The sequence below is a fragment of the Passer domesticus genome, chromosome 10, assembly GCF_036417665.1.
Source record: "Passer domesticus isolate bPasDom1 chromosome 10, bPasDom1.hap1, whole genome shotgun sequence".
Classification (NCBI taxonomy): Eukaryota; Metazoa; Chordata; class Aves; order Passeriformes; family Passeridae; genus Passer; species Passer domesticus.
Genome location: NC_087483.1, coordinates 18,204,615 through 18,223,342, shown reverse-complemented (window position 1 = coordinate 18,223,342; position 18,728 = coordinate 18,204,615). Strand labels below are relative to the sequence as shown.

The 18,728-nt window shown below is 40.3% G+C and overlaps 1 protein-coding gene across 9 annotated transcripts in view; it reads left to right on the top strand.

Moving 5' to 3' along the window:
• The window catches only part of PARD3B (par-3 family cell polarity regulator beta), a 531,684-nt gene that overhangs the window by 487,163 nt on the left and 25,793 nt on the right, over window positions 1–18,728 (top strand). For all 9 annotated transcript variants that reach the window (XM_064434188.1, XM_064434182.1, XM_064434186.1 and 6 more), the window contains one exon: window positions 14,004–14,083. In XM_064434188.1, the coding sequence (XP_064290258.1) occupies window positions 14,004–14,083 (80 nt within the window). The remainder of the gene's footprint in view (window positions 1–14,003; window positions 14,084–18,728) is intronic.

Below are 18,728 nucleotides of genomic sequence, written 5' to 3'. Positions count from 1 at the left end.
CAGCTGCTCCTGGGTTGGACTGCAGGGGAGGGGGGAAAGTAGACTTCCTTTTAAACTGACCTCCTCTTCCTCAGGCCATTAGTAAGAGGCCTGCTTCAACTTCTGGAAGGGGGCCCCAGTTACAACACTCATTTTTTAATCACAAGACAAATCTGTAATGCCACTGAAATTCATGTCTGAAGCTAAGCATGCACGTAGCTATTTATTGGATCAGGCCTCAAACCTGATCCCCTTCAGGCACAAGCTTTGGCCTTTACTACCAGGTATCCGGTGCATTTGTCAAATAGATGCTGACATGGTTGACTTCTTTTTCAATTCTTACAACTTAATTTCCCTGGGTCATGTTCATGTTCAGTGTTGCTGATTAAAAAGAAATCTCCTCCCTAAAAAATACCTATGATCCAAAGAGTTGCCTGGCTCTGTTGTCCCAGACAGCATCCCCTTTCCTGAAGATGCTGGTTACTGTCCAGCTCTGCCTGCTAGGGATAATATCCTGCTAAACCAGAGAGTGGTTTGGAGAAAGGACTGCAAAATTTGTCCATTTAACATCAGGGAAAACAGAATGACCTCAGTGAGGCAAACAGCAATGATTGCCCAGTGTGTGCAGAACTTGGGGGTCAAGGGTTGAGCTTAAAAGAAGCTGGGTCAAGTAATACAGCTATGTCATTGAGGCTGTTAGAGAGCCCAGATCTTGTATTTGTTATAGTTAACTATGTGACAGAAGCCAACTGAAATAATGGACTTTTCATTACTTTTGATTTCTGGACTGAGTTCTTCTGTTGTATAACAGTGCAGCACTTCTTATTCCTGCAGTGCAAGATCTGAGGTGGAGGCCTTGGGTCTTCTTGAGTTTTGCTGAAGTTCCTCGCTGCGAAATGCATTAGCAGAACTGCTCGTTAAATTCCATCCTAGGTGCAGCTTCAGTAGTCAGGTGTCAGTGCTCTGGCTACATTGTTGTCTTGCAGTTAGAAAAACACTAAAAAGTTCAAGATTTTTTCACTGCCAAGGTGTGAAAAGTAATTAGAATCCATCACTGGTGTTGGGTATTCACAATTATCTGTGAATATATAAAGGCCCTATTTTTCTCAACAAACAGGCGACATTGCTATAATTATTTAAAATTAAAAAGAAAGTCAGTGACTCAGACATGGAGAGATTGCGTGGATAACTTTATTAGTTCCCAGTCTAAGGTCTGTAGTGCAGATGATAATCTAATATCAAGACTGCATTAAAATAAAGTACAAAATATGGAAAAAGAGAACTGCATTTACCCCATAAGGCTGGTGCTGAACATAATGTTGACTGTTCTGCTCATTGCCAGCTCTCTTCAATGTTCAGCTCTAAGTCTGGCTCTTAAAAAACACTGGAAAAGGGAGCCACTAGTATCTTCCTTCTTGCTCTGTACAGAATCTGACTGGAACACATTCTTCCTATCAAATGTGCTGAGTTTTGAGAAGTTCTACAAAAGTTAGTCATCAATTTAATCTTTGTTTGCATTTGTTTTTTTAAAACTTCTTTTTAAAAACTTCTTTAGTGTTCTTGCTTGTTTTTTTAAAACTTCTTCAGTTTCTTGCTTGGTGTAGTACATTGAATTTTTAAGCAGAAATTTCCCAATGCAGAATGGCACCATGCAGCCTAATCTGAAGAGTGGATTTTGATTTGATTTTCTTGGTATGTTTTTGAGACACTAATCAAGGGGGTTTTTATGTTAAACAAGTGTTTTTGATGCTAAACACTAAGAAAGCAAGCACAACACATACTCCTGCCTATGTTTTTGCTGCTTTTTCCTCATCAAATGGCCTGACTGTTGCCCAGTATTAAGTGGCATCATTCCAGCTGAACAGTGTTGTAACTCCTGTATGATAGGAGTTACTGAGTCTGCTGTACTCCAGGTGATATTGGAATGTCTGCCTTGCAAGTAGAAACAAGAGTTCTGATCCTGCTGCCTCCAAGGGTGTCCTGCTGCTCAGGACAGATGAGATGTGAATAACCCAGAGTGGCATAGATTTCATAAAGTAGCATATCAAATTTAGCATGTAAGTTGTCAATGCATACAACTGAGCAGCAGGACTGGTATCTCCTCTACAATGCAGTCTGGTCACCCATTATAAGATCATTCCAGATTAGTCTATTCATCCATTTTCTTGCTAGGCTGGAATAATGATTGTCAACATTATGATTGCAAATAATGCCCTTCTATGTTAGGAATGCCAGTGCTGCATGTGACAACAAACAATGGCAGTATCTCTGAAGGAACCTGGACCCTAGGGAAGCCTGGATCAGGTTATGCTTTCCACCATCAGCTATTCCAAGAAAAGTCAGAGTAGCAGATACCTAGAGTGAAAGTTTGAAGTTACTGTGTGACTCAAAATGAAGGGAGTCATTTGGACTCAAGAGTTTCCTGTGATGTGGTAAGCATGGATATATTAAATTGTATTCTATAGGTCATAATTTGATGATAAGTTCTTCAAGATAAGATAAAAACTTAATTTGAAATACTTGCCTGTGCCTTCCATCCCTGGTCTGCCATCATCAAAACAAAGTCATTCTGACAATGTAAATTCACTCTCTTCTGTGCAATGATTATAGAGGAATTTAGCAAAATGCTACCTAGTGATACCCACCAGTGGATCAGTATGAACATTCACATTTGCGTTTGAAGCTAATTTTTAATGTATTTCTCTTAATTTGCTAGGAAGATACTTGTCAAGTTAGCAATTAAACTGTAATTTGGTCACTGAGGTGTTCACACGGATTAATAGATCTCTCTCTTAAGCGTATGCTCCTGGGTTTGAAATAACAGCTATACTGCGTGGTAGCATGACCCCACTTGAGTTTCACACACACATGCACAAAATCAAATTCCATCACATTTTAATGCAAATTTTACCTTTGCAAATGATGGCCTGAAAAGAATGAGTTTCCATGGTAACCTTAGGGAACACATAACCTGTTTATCATAACTTCTCCATGAAGCAAGACAGGGGGTGGGGAACATGCTTTGATGTCAGCTATATTTTTCTGCAGACAGCATTCTGCTCTAGCACATGAAGAGAATTTACCAAAATACTTGCATACTGTCCTAAATGAACTTTTTTTCTGTTCTTGGAAACAAAAGCATTTGTATGGAATAACACAGGAGGTAACTGCAATGGGCAATATTCAACTCCACTAACTGACCTTTCAGCTCCTGTCTGTTGTTTCACAACTAGGCCAACATTTTGAAAAACCAATCAGAAATTAGTAGTTAACAGAACTCTTCCATCACTTTATCTTTTTTTGCTTTCCCTCCATGCTTTAAACTTAGCCCTCAGGTATCTCTGCTGCCTTTCAAAGCCACTTTTTTTATTTTTTCTTGTTCTTTCACTTCACTGCTGAAAGTACTTCTTTGAAAAATGCCTTGAAATATCTCTGAACTCCTACATTTTGGAGCTGCCATGGAAAAAAAATATATTGATTATACTTCACATTCGGTGCTGACTTTCAGAGTTGAGGTGGTGGCTCCTGGAGCTGCCATTAGCGAGAGTGAGTTTGATGGCTGTGAGCATCTGTAAGGTTGTATTTTTCCTGCAGATGCACAGTAACTCCTGGCTAAAGGAAAGTATGTCTGCAACATTTTTTTAAGGTCATTAGGAGTAAGGAACAGATGTTGAGGTTTTTCAGAATGCTGCTTTGAAGTGCCACTTTGGAGTCAACTGACAAGACTGACCCTATAGGCAGTGATTTTTGGGATTGGAACACAGAGGAACCATTGCCCACAGTTACCCATCTGGTATCCATCTGGTACCAGCAAACAACAGACAGTACCAAATCACAGAAAAACTGTACCAACTGCTAAATTGGTATCAGCAAGCAAAGAAGGTCACCACCCAACAGCAGTTGCAAGCAGGAGAAACAATGTCTGTAACATTTGCAGACTGGTATCTGAAGATCCGGAGGAACCTCATGCCATAGCATATGGAAAGCAATTCCTGTCTCTAAGCCTGCTTATGCTGATGTTGTTTGCTCAGTATTAATCTAGGTTTGGGGAGGGGTTTTGGGTTTGTTGGTTTTTGGTTGTTGTTTTTGGTTGGGTTTTTTGTGGTGGGTGGGGTTTTTTGGGATTTTTTTTTTGTTTGTTTTGGTTTGGGGTTTTTTGGGTTTTGTTTTTTTTTTTTGTTAATTGTATTGAATTTGCAGTGTGGAGAGCTTTTGTCACGATGCCATTGAGAGAGCACCTCTCTTTATTGGCATCTGTGTTTAACAGGATTAAGGTGGATTTAATACCCTGTGCTACAGACTAACCATTCAAATTCTAGGAGTACTGTTCCATAGTGGTGTCAAATCACAATGGAAGGAGTTGAAGTTAACTTTTAACTCCGTGACGATTTACTCTTCAGCTTTTCTTTGATGTGAAGTATTCTTGGGGAGAGCTGTGGCAGGGGGTTGTTTTCCAATTTTACTGCCATCTTCCTCTTCTTCCCTCTGGTCATTTTCCCCCTTTTTTCTCCTTTTCTTTTCTTGAAGCAGTGTGCTGGTTGGTACAGTAGCTAAGTGCATAGAATGCAATAATACAACAGTGAGAGATTTAGTGCCTCTAGGTGCTACCCCTTCTACTCTTGAGGACCTCCAGCAAGGCATGATTTTATAGACAATGAAAGGCTTGCTCTCCCCTGTGAAGCCGCCTGCCTGCAGGAAGCTTTTCACTGTCTATTTCCACTACTTGCTCTGCAATTTACTTCCATGCCCTGCTATTTCCCCCTCCCCTCCCTCTTTTCTTCTCTGACATACACATGCATATACCCCCTGCGTACACATTCAGCACCAGCACCAGATGCAGGCAGACACAGCAAAATAGCGTTATCTCAATGTGTGCGTTAAAACACTCAGAAATACACCAAACATTTTCATTTTGCCATCCTCATCTTAAATGGAAATATTGATCTGTCCTCTGTTTGCTTTCCAGGTACTGACACTGTCATTTTATTTTCCCTAAAAAGAACACAAGCTCATAGCTGAGTTGCAAAGCATGGCCATTACACCCTGGCATTGGTGCCAAGAACTCTGCTGAGTTAGCTAGAGAAAGATGCTGAAAGCCTGACTTTGAGAGAAAATTCAATTCAATTCACTCCATACAATGTCTCTCATGAAGTATTTCAAAATGCCTTATATCAGGAGATAACATAATGAGAAAATGCTTCAGAGAACTGGGTATTCAGATAGCAAGACAAAATGATACACAACAATGAACTGGAGTAAAAGAAAAGACGACTGTCATTTAAAAGCAGTAATCATCTGGATAAGTAGTCTTGTAAACTAATTACAGTGAGAAGAGAAGCAAAGAATGCCAGACTGGGAGGAACAAGAAGCAGCTTAGTTTCAAACAGGGTAAAGCAGGGTACTGGTTTCATGGGGGGAAAGGAATTACACACAGTATTGTAGAACAGCTAAAGGAGACCTGCTTTAGAAAGGTATCCACACATATGGATTAGTATGCTGTGTATTGCATCACAAGTGTATCTCTGTGACAGGTTAAGTTATTCTCTTTAGTGGCTGGGAAGAGATTAATTACTTCGGCTTGGTTCAGGGGAAGGGCAATTGAAATGCCTCCTTGTAGTAGGAAAGAATCAATGTTGATGGGTGCTCTGGGTTTTTTGGTTTTTTGTTTTGCTGCTTTTAAGATTTTCTCTCAACTCAAGGGAAACTTCTTTTTGCCTCTAATTTGAGAATAGGTTTGCAAGTGAGGGTGTTGCAAATCTGGTGCTCATTAAAGACAATTAAGAGATAGAATTAACCAAAACATATTATACAACTAATGGAAAAGGAAGCCACCCACGGAGACAGACACAGGCCAGGAAATTATCTCATTTTGCTTGGTCAAAGGAAACCGTAGTTCTCCAGCACCAGGGATTGAGGGATCACAGAGTGAGGGTTCAGAAAGCAGAGTATTGTCTTTGTGGGACTGTGTAAAAACACTTTGCAGTTCTGGCTTCGCCTCCATCTTTGCTGTTTTCTCTCTCTTTAGTGTTGCAAGATACAGCAAATGCTGAGACTTGTTTTCTACAAAACTAAGGCAATTGCCATGTTTTTAAACTGTTATGGGAACAGCCTGTTTCCCTTTTAAAGTTCCCATCTGTGTTTGTATTTCCCTCAGTCTATTGCCTTTATAAAGAATTTTCTGCTCCCTCTAAATCTAAACCATTAGTTTCACCTCCTTGAACAAGAGGTAGGGCATTACTGAGGAGGAAAAGTAAATCCTGAGATAATCAGCCCTGCTTAATTCGACCATGGAACACTGCTGTTTTCAGCGTTCCTGGTGTTCATTGCATAGGGAGAAGGGACAAGTGACTCTGAGTATGTACATTTGTGTGAGCATGTGTATGTATATGTATATATCTGTAGAGAGAGACAGGCAGAAGGGGAGCATTTAATTGCCTTGCAATCGGACCAACCAAGTGGTGTTCTGATTGCATACAGCTGATTTTCTAAGTGAAAATCTTCAAACCTATTCAACAGCAAAACCAAGATCATCAGTGACTCTGGAGTGTGTGTCTGTGTTTCTTATAGGGAAGAGGAAGGTTGGTTTGATTACTATCTCTTTTTTTCCTTTGGACAAGGGTGTTTTTCTCATCCAAGAGAAATGCATTCTAGCAGCATGAACATAACTATTAATCAACACTTAAGCGATAATCAGTGAATGAAAAATGATGACCAGAAACTGAAAATGTACTTGCATAGCTACTTTGGTGCTTTTTCTTTGAGATCATGCCCTTGCATTTTAACATGAACAATTCTTATAAAATTAGTGCTGCTATATTCCAAAAGGCAGTGATTTTAAAAGCCAACGCTTATATTTCACTTGAAAAAAAAAATACTAAGAGGGAATGATATATTAAGATCTGTATAAGTAATGTTATAAAGCTACCTTGGTAGTCTCTGAGATAGAGTCTCAGTTGATATGAACCAGTAATATCTTACAGATTTACTTAAGAGATGAAGATGCCAAAATCATCATCCCTGGAATGCTGTATTCAAATGTGTGAAGACATGTTCAGGATACAGAGAGATAAATGTTTTTCCTGTGTATTTTTGCTCAAAAAGGAGATAGAGGCACTGAGAGATGCAGGTGTATGTTAGCTTTGGGAATACCTCCAAGAGGAATCAGATGCTGTTGAAATTAAAACAAAACCCCCCTCAGTATTTAGCATGCTTTCCTGAATCATGGCCAGGGTATGTGGTGGCACCCAGCAGAAGCCAAGGCTGTGTGACTCTCCTAGTGAACAACACCTTGCTTTTGTTCTTCACGACATTTTTTAACCAGCTCAGTCATGGATCTAACAGCATCAAGTGTTCTTTGGAATAATCTCAAAACCAGATTAGTATAAAATACTTAAAGTAAGTGTGTGCTTAACAAAAAGGAAGAACAACATTCCCCAGGACTGAGCCCAGAAAGCAGAACTTTAGGAGACTGCAAGGTCATGACTTGGTGATTGGGCCATGAACAGGCATCTATAGCCATCCATTGATTCACCTTTCCAAATTATTTAACTTGTATTTTCTGTTGACACAAACATAAAAAAGTTAATTTGCCACACTACCCAAAACAAACTTGAAGACATTGGACCATGATTTGAGAACCTCTGACAATTGTAGTCCTGAGATACCTGTAAAATGGAGCAGGAGCAGAACAACAAGGTGTCTCAGGATCTGCTGGGAAGATACTGCTTCCTTCCTTATTCTTGGAAATAAGTTTGTTTGTAACAAACAAGTTTCTAACAGGGAAGTTGAAAGTGCTCTTTCAACTGCAGCTCTCTTCAGTGGTGGAGGTGTTTTTAAGAGGTCCTGTGGAACATCATCTTGGCTTTCCATTGCAGCCAAGAAGAAAAGCACAACTAAGAATATCAAAAAGAAGTATTAAAGGTGCTGTCTTATATCCAAACAATGGTAAAGAAGCACCAATGGGCTCATAGAACATTAGACTCCTCTTTGAGGACTACTTCTGCCATTAAAATCAATGCAACTTAATTAAAGCAAATTATAGATAGATACATCTATAAATAAGATATTAAAGTGCGCCGCTGAATATGATAATTGCCGCATATTTAGCAATCAGCGTGTGTGTTCTGCTTTTGCCAGGAGGGATTTCTTTCAGAGGAATCAATGGAGCTTTATTAAAAACCATCTAAATTAGAGGGAGAAATGATGAGTGTTATAATAACGCAAAATCACTGTTTCAACTTCCATTGCAAAACTAGGAAAGCAAAATATATCCCTCTTTGTGTATGTATAGAAAACATCAGGAAAAGTCTTTTGAATTGTAGACAGTGGTAGAATTTTTAATCTTTACCTTTTGATGCAAAACATTAAAAAACTGGATGCAAGAAATCTTGTTTTCTGTAGAAATGCTGGAGCTCTCCAAGGGTAGGGTAATGAGGATATCACAGCAGTAAGGAATTAAGAGGACCCCATCTATCAACTTCTTCCATTTCCCATGGACCATCCAGTTCACTGCCTTACATCACCTGCCTCTGTTTCAGCAGCTAAAGAAAGTGTTAGCAAGTCAAATTGTGCTCTTAAATTTCACTTGCAGTTCCCAGATCCAGGCAGAGTTGAAATGCAAAAAATAAGTGGGTTAATTTTGATGCTTCACCTGTGTATGAAACATTGAGACCAGGGTGGGGAATAAATCCACTTTTACCTCTCCATTTTTCTTCAGTTTTCACTTAATTGAAAACAAAAACCAACTGTGTCTCAGCAGAGGGGAGACCTGAAGGTTAAAGGGCAAATTCCGTTATACCACAGCTCTTTCTGGCATGCTGAATCTCAACCCATGTGATTAGAAACGCTCACAGACAAAAGAAGAGCTTTGAGAACAGAGGTCAAACCAGCATCTGAATCAAGTCCTTTAGCAGATGATCACAAGACTATTGAAAAATGCACTAAGCAATGCAGCAGTTCTATGTGTCATGTTTATACACAGACTTTCAGGCAAAAAGCAGAACTGGGTGGCATTTTCAAAGCACTTGGATTGATGGCAGAGCAGAAGCTTCACTCTGCAGCCTTCCTGGGGTGTCTCCTGCCTTGTAGTGCATGTCAGTCGTATAAAATACAGTGGTAGTATCCTGCCATTTTTATGGGTAGAAAACCACAGTGCAGAAGCTCAAGTGACTTTTCTGAGCATACACAGTGGATAAGTGAAAAAGTTAGGAGTCCCAGGACTCCTATCTTCATAAGCTTCTCCTGATCTCCCATAATTCTGAGTAAGTCAGGTGTGGCTCAAGTGGAGTGAGCAGTGTTTTGCCCTGGATTCACAAACATGTAGCTAAAATCCCATCATCCTTGAGGAAGTTATATTATTGCTACTTGCTTAGTGGGCAGCACACTGTCCAATTTTTCTTTCTGATCTTAATGAGAATTGAAATGTTTGGAGAGGCTTATTGTTCAGAAGTCAGGAAAAAAAAGGGCTAAAAAGGAAAAGGAAAGTGATGTTTAGCATGTGAGTGAAGAATTAATACTCCTGAATGCAACACCCACTGTATATTATTCTTTTTTAGCAGTGGGAATCTTTTGACTCTGATCAGAGTAGCTGGTTAAGTTTTGAAAGAACTTTTTTTAACCAACTGACCTCTGCAATGATGATGAAGTTTTCTGTATGCAAGTCTAAATACCTGCAGGAGAGGGAACAGCAACTGCAACTTTATGAGACAGTCAACCTGAAAATGTCTCTGCATCATTTATTTTCCGTATAAGCAGTATCCATGGTCTTGGGTTTCTGCTGTGCTGGCTTCACTCAGGATGGACCTTGAGCAGGGGGTCAGATGGGAATCTGTGAGAAGTAGAGCCACAGGCAAAAATACTGTCCTACTGAATTCTGCTGGTAGGGGCAAGGAGTTGTTGCTGATTTCTATTTGCACTGTGGTAACTCTCACCTGAGCTGTGTGTGGATGCACAAGAAAAAGTCAATTCTGGTTTCATGAAGCTTGAACTTCTAAAAAGATTGCTATAGTTGTTATTTTTGTACCATGACATCTGTCCAGCCCCTAACACCTTGACCCATAAGGAAGGGGCAAGGGAGGCTTTCCTGCTAACAGCTACAATTGTAGCCTTTAGCAAATGCTCCAAGAGAAAGGCAGTGTGAGACAGGTGAGGGGGGAATGAAATGCAGGATCTCCCAGGGAAAAAACAGTCTCATGCACTTTTCTGTACAGTTTTCAAGATAGTCAGGAGCTTCAGGATTAAATAAATCCTATATCTTCCCTTAAAGAATTGTTTTTCTGCAACCCCAGAATTCTCTTGTAGGCAAATTCCAGACTTACTCAAGACACCTACTCAAATAGAGTATATAAATATACTCTATTTATAGCTTAAAATTTATTTGCAGATGTTTGAATGCTCTAAGATATTTGTTTCTGGTTTGATCTATGCTGTCCTTCAGTTCTACACTTCTACCAGCTTGGTTCTTCTGCTGGAAACTGGCAGGGGTTTAATTAAGGATGCAGAGGTGTCACAGGATATTTTCTGAAGAGATACCTTTCTATCACAGAAATCTTGTTAGCTAGTGAAAATTATTGTTTCTAAAAAGAGAGACTTAAACAACAGAACATTCACTGGCCATGTATAAAAAAACAGCTTTCTGGCACACCGAAAATACTGACCATGAAAGCACTGAGTTACATGGAAGCAGTGTCTTGCCAGTTTTTCTGGTATCTTGTCTCTGAGTGTGGCCACTGCTGTGACTGGGATTCCCAGAAGGGCAATTAGGAGAACAACCTGCTGGTACAGAGGTTCTGCTCTCCCATTCAGATCTCCAAAGCTTTGCCTTTCTTCCACCTGCCAAAGACTTTACTGTCTTCTGCTAACCAGATGTTAGTTGGTTTGATTCATATTTGTGTCCAGTTTATTTGTTTTACATTCCACAAAGGCCTTGGCCATACCAATACTTTGCAAGTTACATTCCATGAATTGTTTGCTGTTGTTTTTTGATAGTGTTTTCTTTCCTTGATTTGAGTGTGCTGCTCTTTTAATTGCACTGATAGGATGATGGCTGTTTCTGTGTTTATCTCTGCCCGTTATTTTTGCATATTCATGTTTTGCTTGTTAGTTGAGGCCGCTCTTAAGAGATGAACTGTTCATAATGATGCTACTTATTTAAGTTGATGTTGTTAATTTAAACCCTAAAAATACAGGAGCATATTTTGGATCATTTTTTCTGATGTGTACCATACATACGTGAAATGTGTATTTCACTTGCTGTTGTGTTCTCTATTGACTGGGATGTTGGTCTCCTAAGCTCTTCCAGCTGCATCTGTAGGGACTCAGCTGAGTACTGCACCTTCAGTCAGCTCCCTTGCTGGTCACCTTGTGGTCACCACCCATTTGGCTTTGACAGGACTTCCAGATTTAATCCTGTTTTATTAATATTACTGTTTCTTCAACTAAATATGTTGGGATTATTAACTGTGTTAAAACTTCCACACCTGGTCTGAGGGCCAGCTGCCTATGTCCTGTTTTAGGAAAGGAGGAGAACTTGAAATATTTTAATCTTACTAATTAGTACATTTCACACCGATTTTTAGCTTAGTTTGTTGTAGAAGGCAGCAAAGGAACCCTTTGCTTTGACTCTTTCTGAAACATAAATAACTTCTACTAAGAAGGTGTTTCTATTTTCACAATTTCTCTTTTCATCAGAGTAGTATTTTATTCCAGGCACCATTTTGGCACTCCAGGCTGAGTGATGATACGCTTTTACTGTCGCATGGACAGATGGAGAAGGAAAATCAGAAGAAATGGCTGAGCCTTTAATTAGCTGTGCAGAACCAGAGCATGCTTTTCCAGTGCATTGGGGGTTTTATATAGGGTGTGGAGACTCAGCCGCTCGATGGATCCAAATTAGCAAAATTGTGTATCCGCCACCAGGGTGTTTCTATGGTAACTGTCTCTCAAATCATATATACAAACAGACCTGGCAGGGGCTATTGCCTTCTATTTGGTCTGCAGGAAATCATCAAAAAAGGGGTGTTTTCAGGCTGAAAAAAGGCCTTGTGATGTAAATATTTTTTACTTTTGGTGGTTGGTATAAGTTTTGCGATTACTGCTTGATGCTGGCACAGTTCTGAGTGTTTGTGTTTTTTCTTTTGCCTGGCTGCTGTTACTCCCTTTAGGTGTGAGAGTGCAGGAAACTCACACCACTACCAGACTCATGCACATAATTAATAACCTATCTACAGCTGCACAGGTAGACCATAAAAAACTGCACGTTTTTATGGTGAGAGACCAGATTATACATTTGTTTCTTTTCCCCTCATTCTTCTTCATAAAACAGGAGAAATCTGGAGGGTCTTCTCTTACCAGTGTACCTGGGAACTTAAGGGAAATTATGAACCTGATGAAATTAGTAGGGTAAGAACAACCAAAGTGGCTGTGACTCTTCACCTAAGTGACACTATAAAGTCCCTCTGCATGCTACTTTTTCTGGTGGAAAAAATGAATGAATGCTCCCTTTAGCCTACTGCCCTCTTTTTGAAATGTAGGGCAATTATTGTTATTTTTTGCTCATCCAAAGTCAGGTGCTGCTAAAGCATGGGTCATTTCAAATCAGAGGTGTTTTTTTCTGTGAGGATGCCTTTCTGTTTTGAATGAGATAAAGGAAGCTTGCAAGAGGCCTGTACTAAATAATTTTTTTCATTTACAAGTATCTTGGATGTTTGATGAGTGCCAAGGTGCATAACAAAATTTGTCTGGAATAATTTCTAAGCCTGCCTAGCAGCTGCAAGTGATACTGCCTCTCTTTGCATAGGACTCGGTTTTTGTAATGTACACAGAAATGCTTTGTAAAGGTAGATAACACTTAATACACCTGAATGCACAACTTTTCTCATTGCAATGGTTTATACATCTGTTCAGTGAAAATGGTGTATTGTGCATAAATTACAGGACTGACGGAAACGTACTTTAACCTGTAGAATGCAAAAAACATGTTAATTTTTGTTTTCTCTTTTTTCTAATCAGGCATTTGCCAAAAGCTTGGTGTGATTTATTACTTTCTTTTTAATGAATTGTTAAAAATGTTTGAAAAGGCATTAAATCTTCCTTTCTGCTATTAATCTGTAAAAGGGGAAGGGGATTTTAAATGGCCTCTTAGTATATTGCTTTATAAAACTGCTGATTCTAGCAGCACCGGAATAGGAATACATACTAATGTAGGAAACACTGAAGGCAGTCAGAGCCTCCTCCATTTAGGGAAGAAAAGACTAATAGCTCCATTTTAACAAGGCTCTTAACACTTTGGGCCATCAGCAGGCATTGAGTGAAATTGGGAGAGCTCCTGTGTGCTAAAAGCATTGAAGTTCACCGTTTGTACCCGGTTGGAGCCTTCCTGATAGAATTGTGCTCCCCAGCCAGTGCCGGTTGCCATCTTGAACACAAACCAAGTAGCGCTGGCATTTTGACTGAGTGCACTAACGCTGCACTTTTGAAATGGCACCAGAGCATCATAAATGCACTTAACTCCCAGCTGGATACTTAGCTTTGCAGTGGTGTACAGAAAGTTTCTGGATTCGTGTTAAGAATGAAAGAAAACCTGTTTGTATCATATTTTATGCTTAAGCAAAACAAGCTAGTGGGGGGAAAAAAGCAGGCTTGGTACCAAGATGTTAGCTTTGATTCAGATAGTTATGCCACTGTAATCAGAAGAGGTGTGCTTAGTTAGATGATGTCCTCATGTTACTGGATTCCAGGAAAAAGGCCAGCCAGGGAAGAAGAGAGAATATCCCAGCTAATAGGCACGTAAGGGAAAGGTGCTGAAGATTGTACCTGCTCTAAACACTTCTTTGATACAGAAGCCTTTCTTGTTAGCAGTGATAAGATTATGTATGGGATTTGAAGCTTCTTTGAGCCCCTGCCTTTCTTTTGTTGATTTTGGCATGTTGCAGCATCATGTGTTCGCTGCTTATCGTTTTGAGATGCATTGTTAGTAGCTGGGCTGCATAATTGATCTTCATCTCTAATTACTCTTCTCTCCACAGGTGCCTGGAAAAGGTCCAGATGGGAGCTCCTACAATCTTCACTTCGAGGGGGTGGAAAGGCAGTATGCATCCTTACCCAGGTACAGCACCAAGCCTCCTTCCAGTGGGGAGGGAGGGCCACCCACAGCTGATGTCCAGCTCTAACATGAGAGATTATTTTGCACTTTTGTCTTGTCACCTTTGCTGCTGATTTACTGCCATTTTATACCTGTACTATTAATTTGGACTTTTGAATTTTTAAAAAACAGGCGTCTCATTGAACATGTCAGCAAGAGTCATGATCCACAGCTAGAGAACATGACATTGAGGGAGCTGCCTCTGCAAGAGTTATAACAGGTCGTAGCAGGGCATAAATGACTGAGTTTGTAGTGATATAATCCCAGCTGGCATTGACAGAACGTTGCTGTGGAAAGCTTCCACTACAGCAGCCACAGCTACCAAAGTCCCACTGTTGCTACAAGGGCTGTCTGACTGCAGTCTATTCCATGAGAACATCTCTGTGTTTTACTGAATGCTCTGGAAATGTGAGTGAATTCTCTGAGGGCTTTTTTTAATTTTTAATCTTTATCAACTGAATGAAGAGTAATTCTGGTCTGAAACCAGTGGGGCATAACAAAATGGAAGCATGTCAGGGATTTCAGCCCCATTTCTATGGGAGTTCTAATAGCAGAGTGTAACACAGATCAAGCCAGAAAGGGGAGTGAGAGGATGCTAGAAGAGATAGTGGGAAGCAGGGAGAGGAAAACAAAAACTGAAAAACATTCCCCCTTCAGAATTAGAGGTCTGGGCAAGTCCTAAGAGGCATGGTCCAATCCACTTCTTGGACCTACAGGCAGGCTGATTTGTAAAAGCAAAGCAAAAATAGGTATCTATAAGCAAAAAGAGATTTATTTTTGTTGTTGTGAAGTAGTGCTGGCATTTAGGAAATCAGTGAATTGTTTCTTTTTGCTGCTTCTTTTTCTACTCAGCTATTTACATTCAAAGGTGAGCACTGAGACTGATTGATAAATATGTAATGCTGTGTCCAAATCCAGATGAAAATACAAAGAATATTTTACTTTTGTTAACCAGAATATAAAGGCTGTCTCACAAGGCACTGTTGGATGTCTGTAGGCATTTTTAATCTATGTAATTTCTAAACAAAGGATGTGTCTGCAGTTTACTTCCTGTCTTCAAATTATATTTGTCAGCCATTTTTTCTTGGAGATTCATCCTGTGCAGTAACTGGCTTTTCTGACAGAGGCCTGCTTTCCAACACTGTGTCTTGCATGTATTTCCTGGCTAACTGTGGGTATTTACTCTTCTGGGTAAATAGCCATCTTTTTTTACAGTCCTCCAACACTCCTGTTTCCCCGTCATGTTTCTAGCAGTGATTTTTGCATGTTAGTTAGGTGTACTTTAATTTTGCACAATCCTTTTTAATTTATTTTGAACTTCCATTCTGTTGAATACTTCCTTGTGGATTACAAGAAAGTAAATTCATAATTGGTGCCGAGTGTAATTCTCTACAGCAATTTTTATATTTGTACGTCATGTCTTCTTTTATTCATTTTCCCTTTAAGAAAATTAACTATATTTTTTTCAAGTGTTGTAAACCAAAAATGTCCCAGTGAAGTGACTTCCATAAGCCAGAATTGTTTTGATTTCCCTAGTATTCCTTCCAAGGGGAATGACCAGAAGTGAGCACTACAGTGCAGATGTGGACATGCCCTTGCTTTATGTAGTAAGCATTCTCTGTATCCCTTCTGTCCTGTTCCTTTCCAAACTGCTGCATTCTCAGCATGTTCCCTGGGTGTATATACTGCTCATCTCTACAACCTGTGTTTCTGTGGGGTTTGATCGGTTGGTTTTGGTTTTTTTTTTTAAAGTAGCTTTATGTGAATAAGATCATGAATTTTACAGTATTGTTCCCCAAACCTCCATTTAACTTGCTGGAGACACAACTCTCCAGCTCTTAGAACAGCTTTGAGTATTTAACTGGTGGGAACTCTCCATTTAGAAATTCATCCAAATATTCCCTAAGCTTTTGAAGATCACTGTGAAAAGTGTCCTTTCTCTCTGTGCCTAAGGAGATTATGCTGGAGAGTGAGAAGACCTGCACTTCAGCAGGGCTGTTTGTGCTTCTCAACCCAAACATTTACACTGCTGCACGCAAGCCAGGCTGTGTCTCCAGAGGGTTTCCACCCTGGCAGGAGCAGAGCTTTGGGATATCACACACCCTTGGGCGTGCCTACAATTCAGCAATCGGCTGCTGCTTTTTATACTTCAGTTTTGTAAGTTTTGCAGTTTCATGTTACTGCAGTAATTAAGCCCTGGCAGTCACAAATGACTAGATTGTACAGTGAAGTCTAAATCCAGATGAAGGGGTTGCAGTCTCATTGCCAGCCACTAATGGAAATGAGTGATTTCTTTTTGTTCTCATGGCTGACTGCCCAGGAGTATAGAGGAATCCAGGTAAAAACCACCCATTTGCCAACCAATTCTCGGTGGTGGAGGATCCATGAAAACTACTGTAATGAGCAGCATTATTTAAAAAAAAAAAAAAAAGGAAAAGAAATTAAGATAAGGAAACAGGAATGTAGAAAGAAATTAAGAGGTAGTATTTCCTCAAAAGAGTAGCTTTATTCTCTCGAGCATTTTAGTATTAGTTCACAGTTTCCTGCCCTTGGGTTTGTTCCCCTTCTTTTGTGCTGTCCTCACTGTGGTGAGGCCACTGAGCTGCACTGGTAGGGATGCCATATGGAGCTGTCTGCATACTTAGCCATTTAAGCCTGGTTTAATAAGAGATACTTACAGAGGCTTCAGATGAGAGTTGTAGATGCTGGGAAACAAATTCCTGTTGCAATATTATGTTGAGTCCAGGAGGATATGACCTTTGCCTGCCGCTCTGGTGTGGCACACACAAGGAAGGAGAGGAAAGCGCTTGGACTGCAGCCAGTTTCACGGGATGAGGAGGGAGGAGGGGATCTGTGCTATGTCAAGAGTAGCTGGGACCTACACAGTGAAACTGTTCTGCTCACCTGAAAGCCACCAGGAATCATGCCAGTGTGTGTGGGCGTGCTCAAATTAAGTAAGAGAGCTTTGGTCTTCCTCCCCACTGGACAAGAAGGAGAATGTTCACCTAGCAAAATCTTTATCAGTGTTTGATGCCCCTAAGACACTGTCGCATTCCTTTGCAAAGGTGTGCATCCTGCCTGAAGTCAGATCTGAACATACCTGCTGCTGGCTTGAAAAATTCTCAGCTTTGAAGCATCATTGCAGCTTTGTCTTTTTTGTTTTTTCTTTTTTCGGTTTTTCTGTGAAGCTTATCTAGATGTAATTTAAGTCTAGATATTATGGGCCAAATTCAGGGGTACAAGTCTGTATTAACACTGTCTGAGGAATTCAGCTGTCAAGTGTGCTTGTCTTTTCAGTAGGTGCAGCAGCAAATTACTGTCCTGGTCTCACGGAAGTCAGTGATGTCCTTTTTTCCTTTGAGTGGGGGATCTGTTCCTGTGTAAGGTTACATGTTTAATTAAAAGGGGAAACAGGAGGCAGCAGTCTTTGGAGAAAGGCTTTCTGTCTGACTGGTCTAAGGAGTGGTGAGCTGAGCTACATAGTTAAGTTTCTACGTAAAATAATGCCAGCCTGTAGGCTTACTTTGGAAATGTCTACAGAGGCAAACATCTGAATTAAATGATAAGTGGCTGTGGCAGCAGAGTGGCAGGTCTTCATCTCTCATTGCATTGTGCTGTTCTGTCTGCAGAAAAGCAGCAAAGTGGGAGAGACAGAAATGGGAGGCTTTGCGAGAGAGATACAGTTCTTTGCACTCAGTACTTATGTGTTGCCCCGAGGCTATTGCTAAGTAGTGCTGAGTAGTAGTATTAAGCAATGTTAAATCCTCCTGCTTAGGAGGAGAATGGCTTGATTCTTACACATCTTAGCCTCTTCTTTTGGGAAGAAGAGCAGGGCAAGGTTGTGGGAGCCAGAAAAACATTTGTATCTTTTAAACTATTTTTAATGCGTACTTTCTTGGTGTAATTCAGAATATTTTCCTGATGGAGCTATGGAGCAGATATGAAGCTGAAGCTGCTCTGTTTGTTCATAGTTCTATTTTTGAGCTTGCATTTATGGAAGTCTGCCTTAATGTAAATCACAGTCTTGCTAATGGCAGCCTTGTTTGGAGAAGCCTCGTGTTCAAGGACACGTTCTTTTCTGTGGTGGTGGAAAAGCTGGCTGTGACCGAAAGCAGACTGACAGACACTGCGACGGCACGCTGGTTGACAAGATGAGTGTGGATTAGAAAGCTCAGCCATCTTTCCAATAAGAAATGCTGATTCCAATGGAAAAGTAGTACTTCAGACTTTCTCTGGAATTCTCGTATTATTGAAGAACACATTTATGTCAAGAAAAGGAGGGGAGCCAGAAAGGCTGTGAGAGCATTAGAAAATAACTGCTAGCATGGAAAAATGAGTTCAGGCTGTGTAGGTGGGTTCAGCTGAATTGCTGTGGCTGGAAAGAGACTCCTGAGCAAACTGGTAATTTGCTCACGAGTCTTGTTTTAAATGTAACATGCATCCTGAAACTGGGAAGCTTGGAAGTGGATTAAGGAACCAGCCTTGCCATACAGTGGCAATGGGTAGTCTTCCCATCCTGGAAGCTTCTCTTCAGGTTGACCATGCAACTTGCATGGTGTGAGAGATGGATTTGTAAAGGATTCTCAAAATCTGACTGAAAGCTCACACA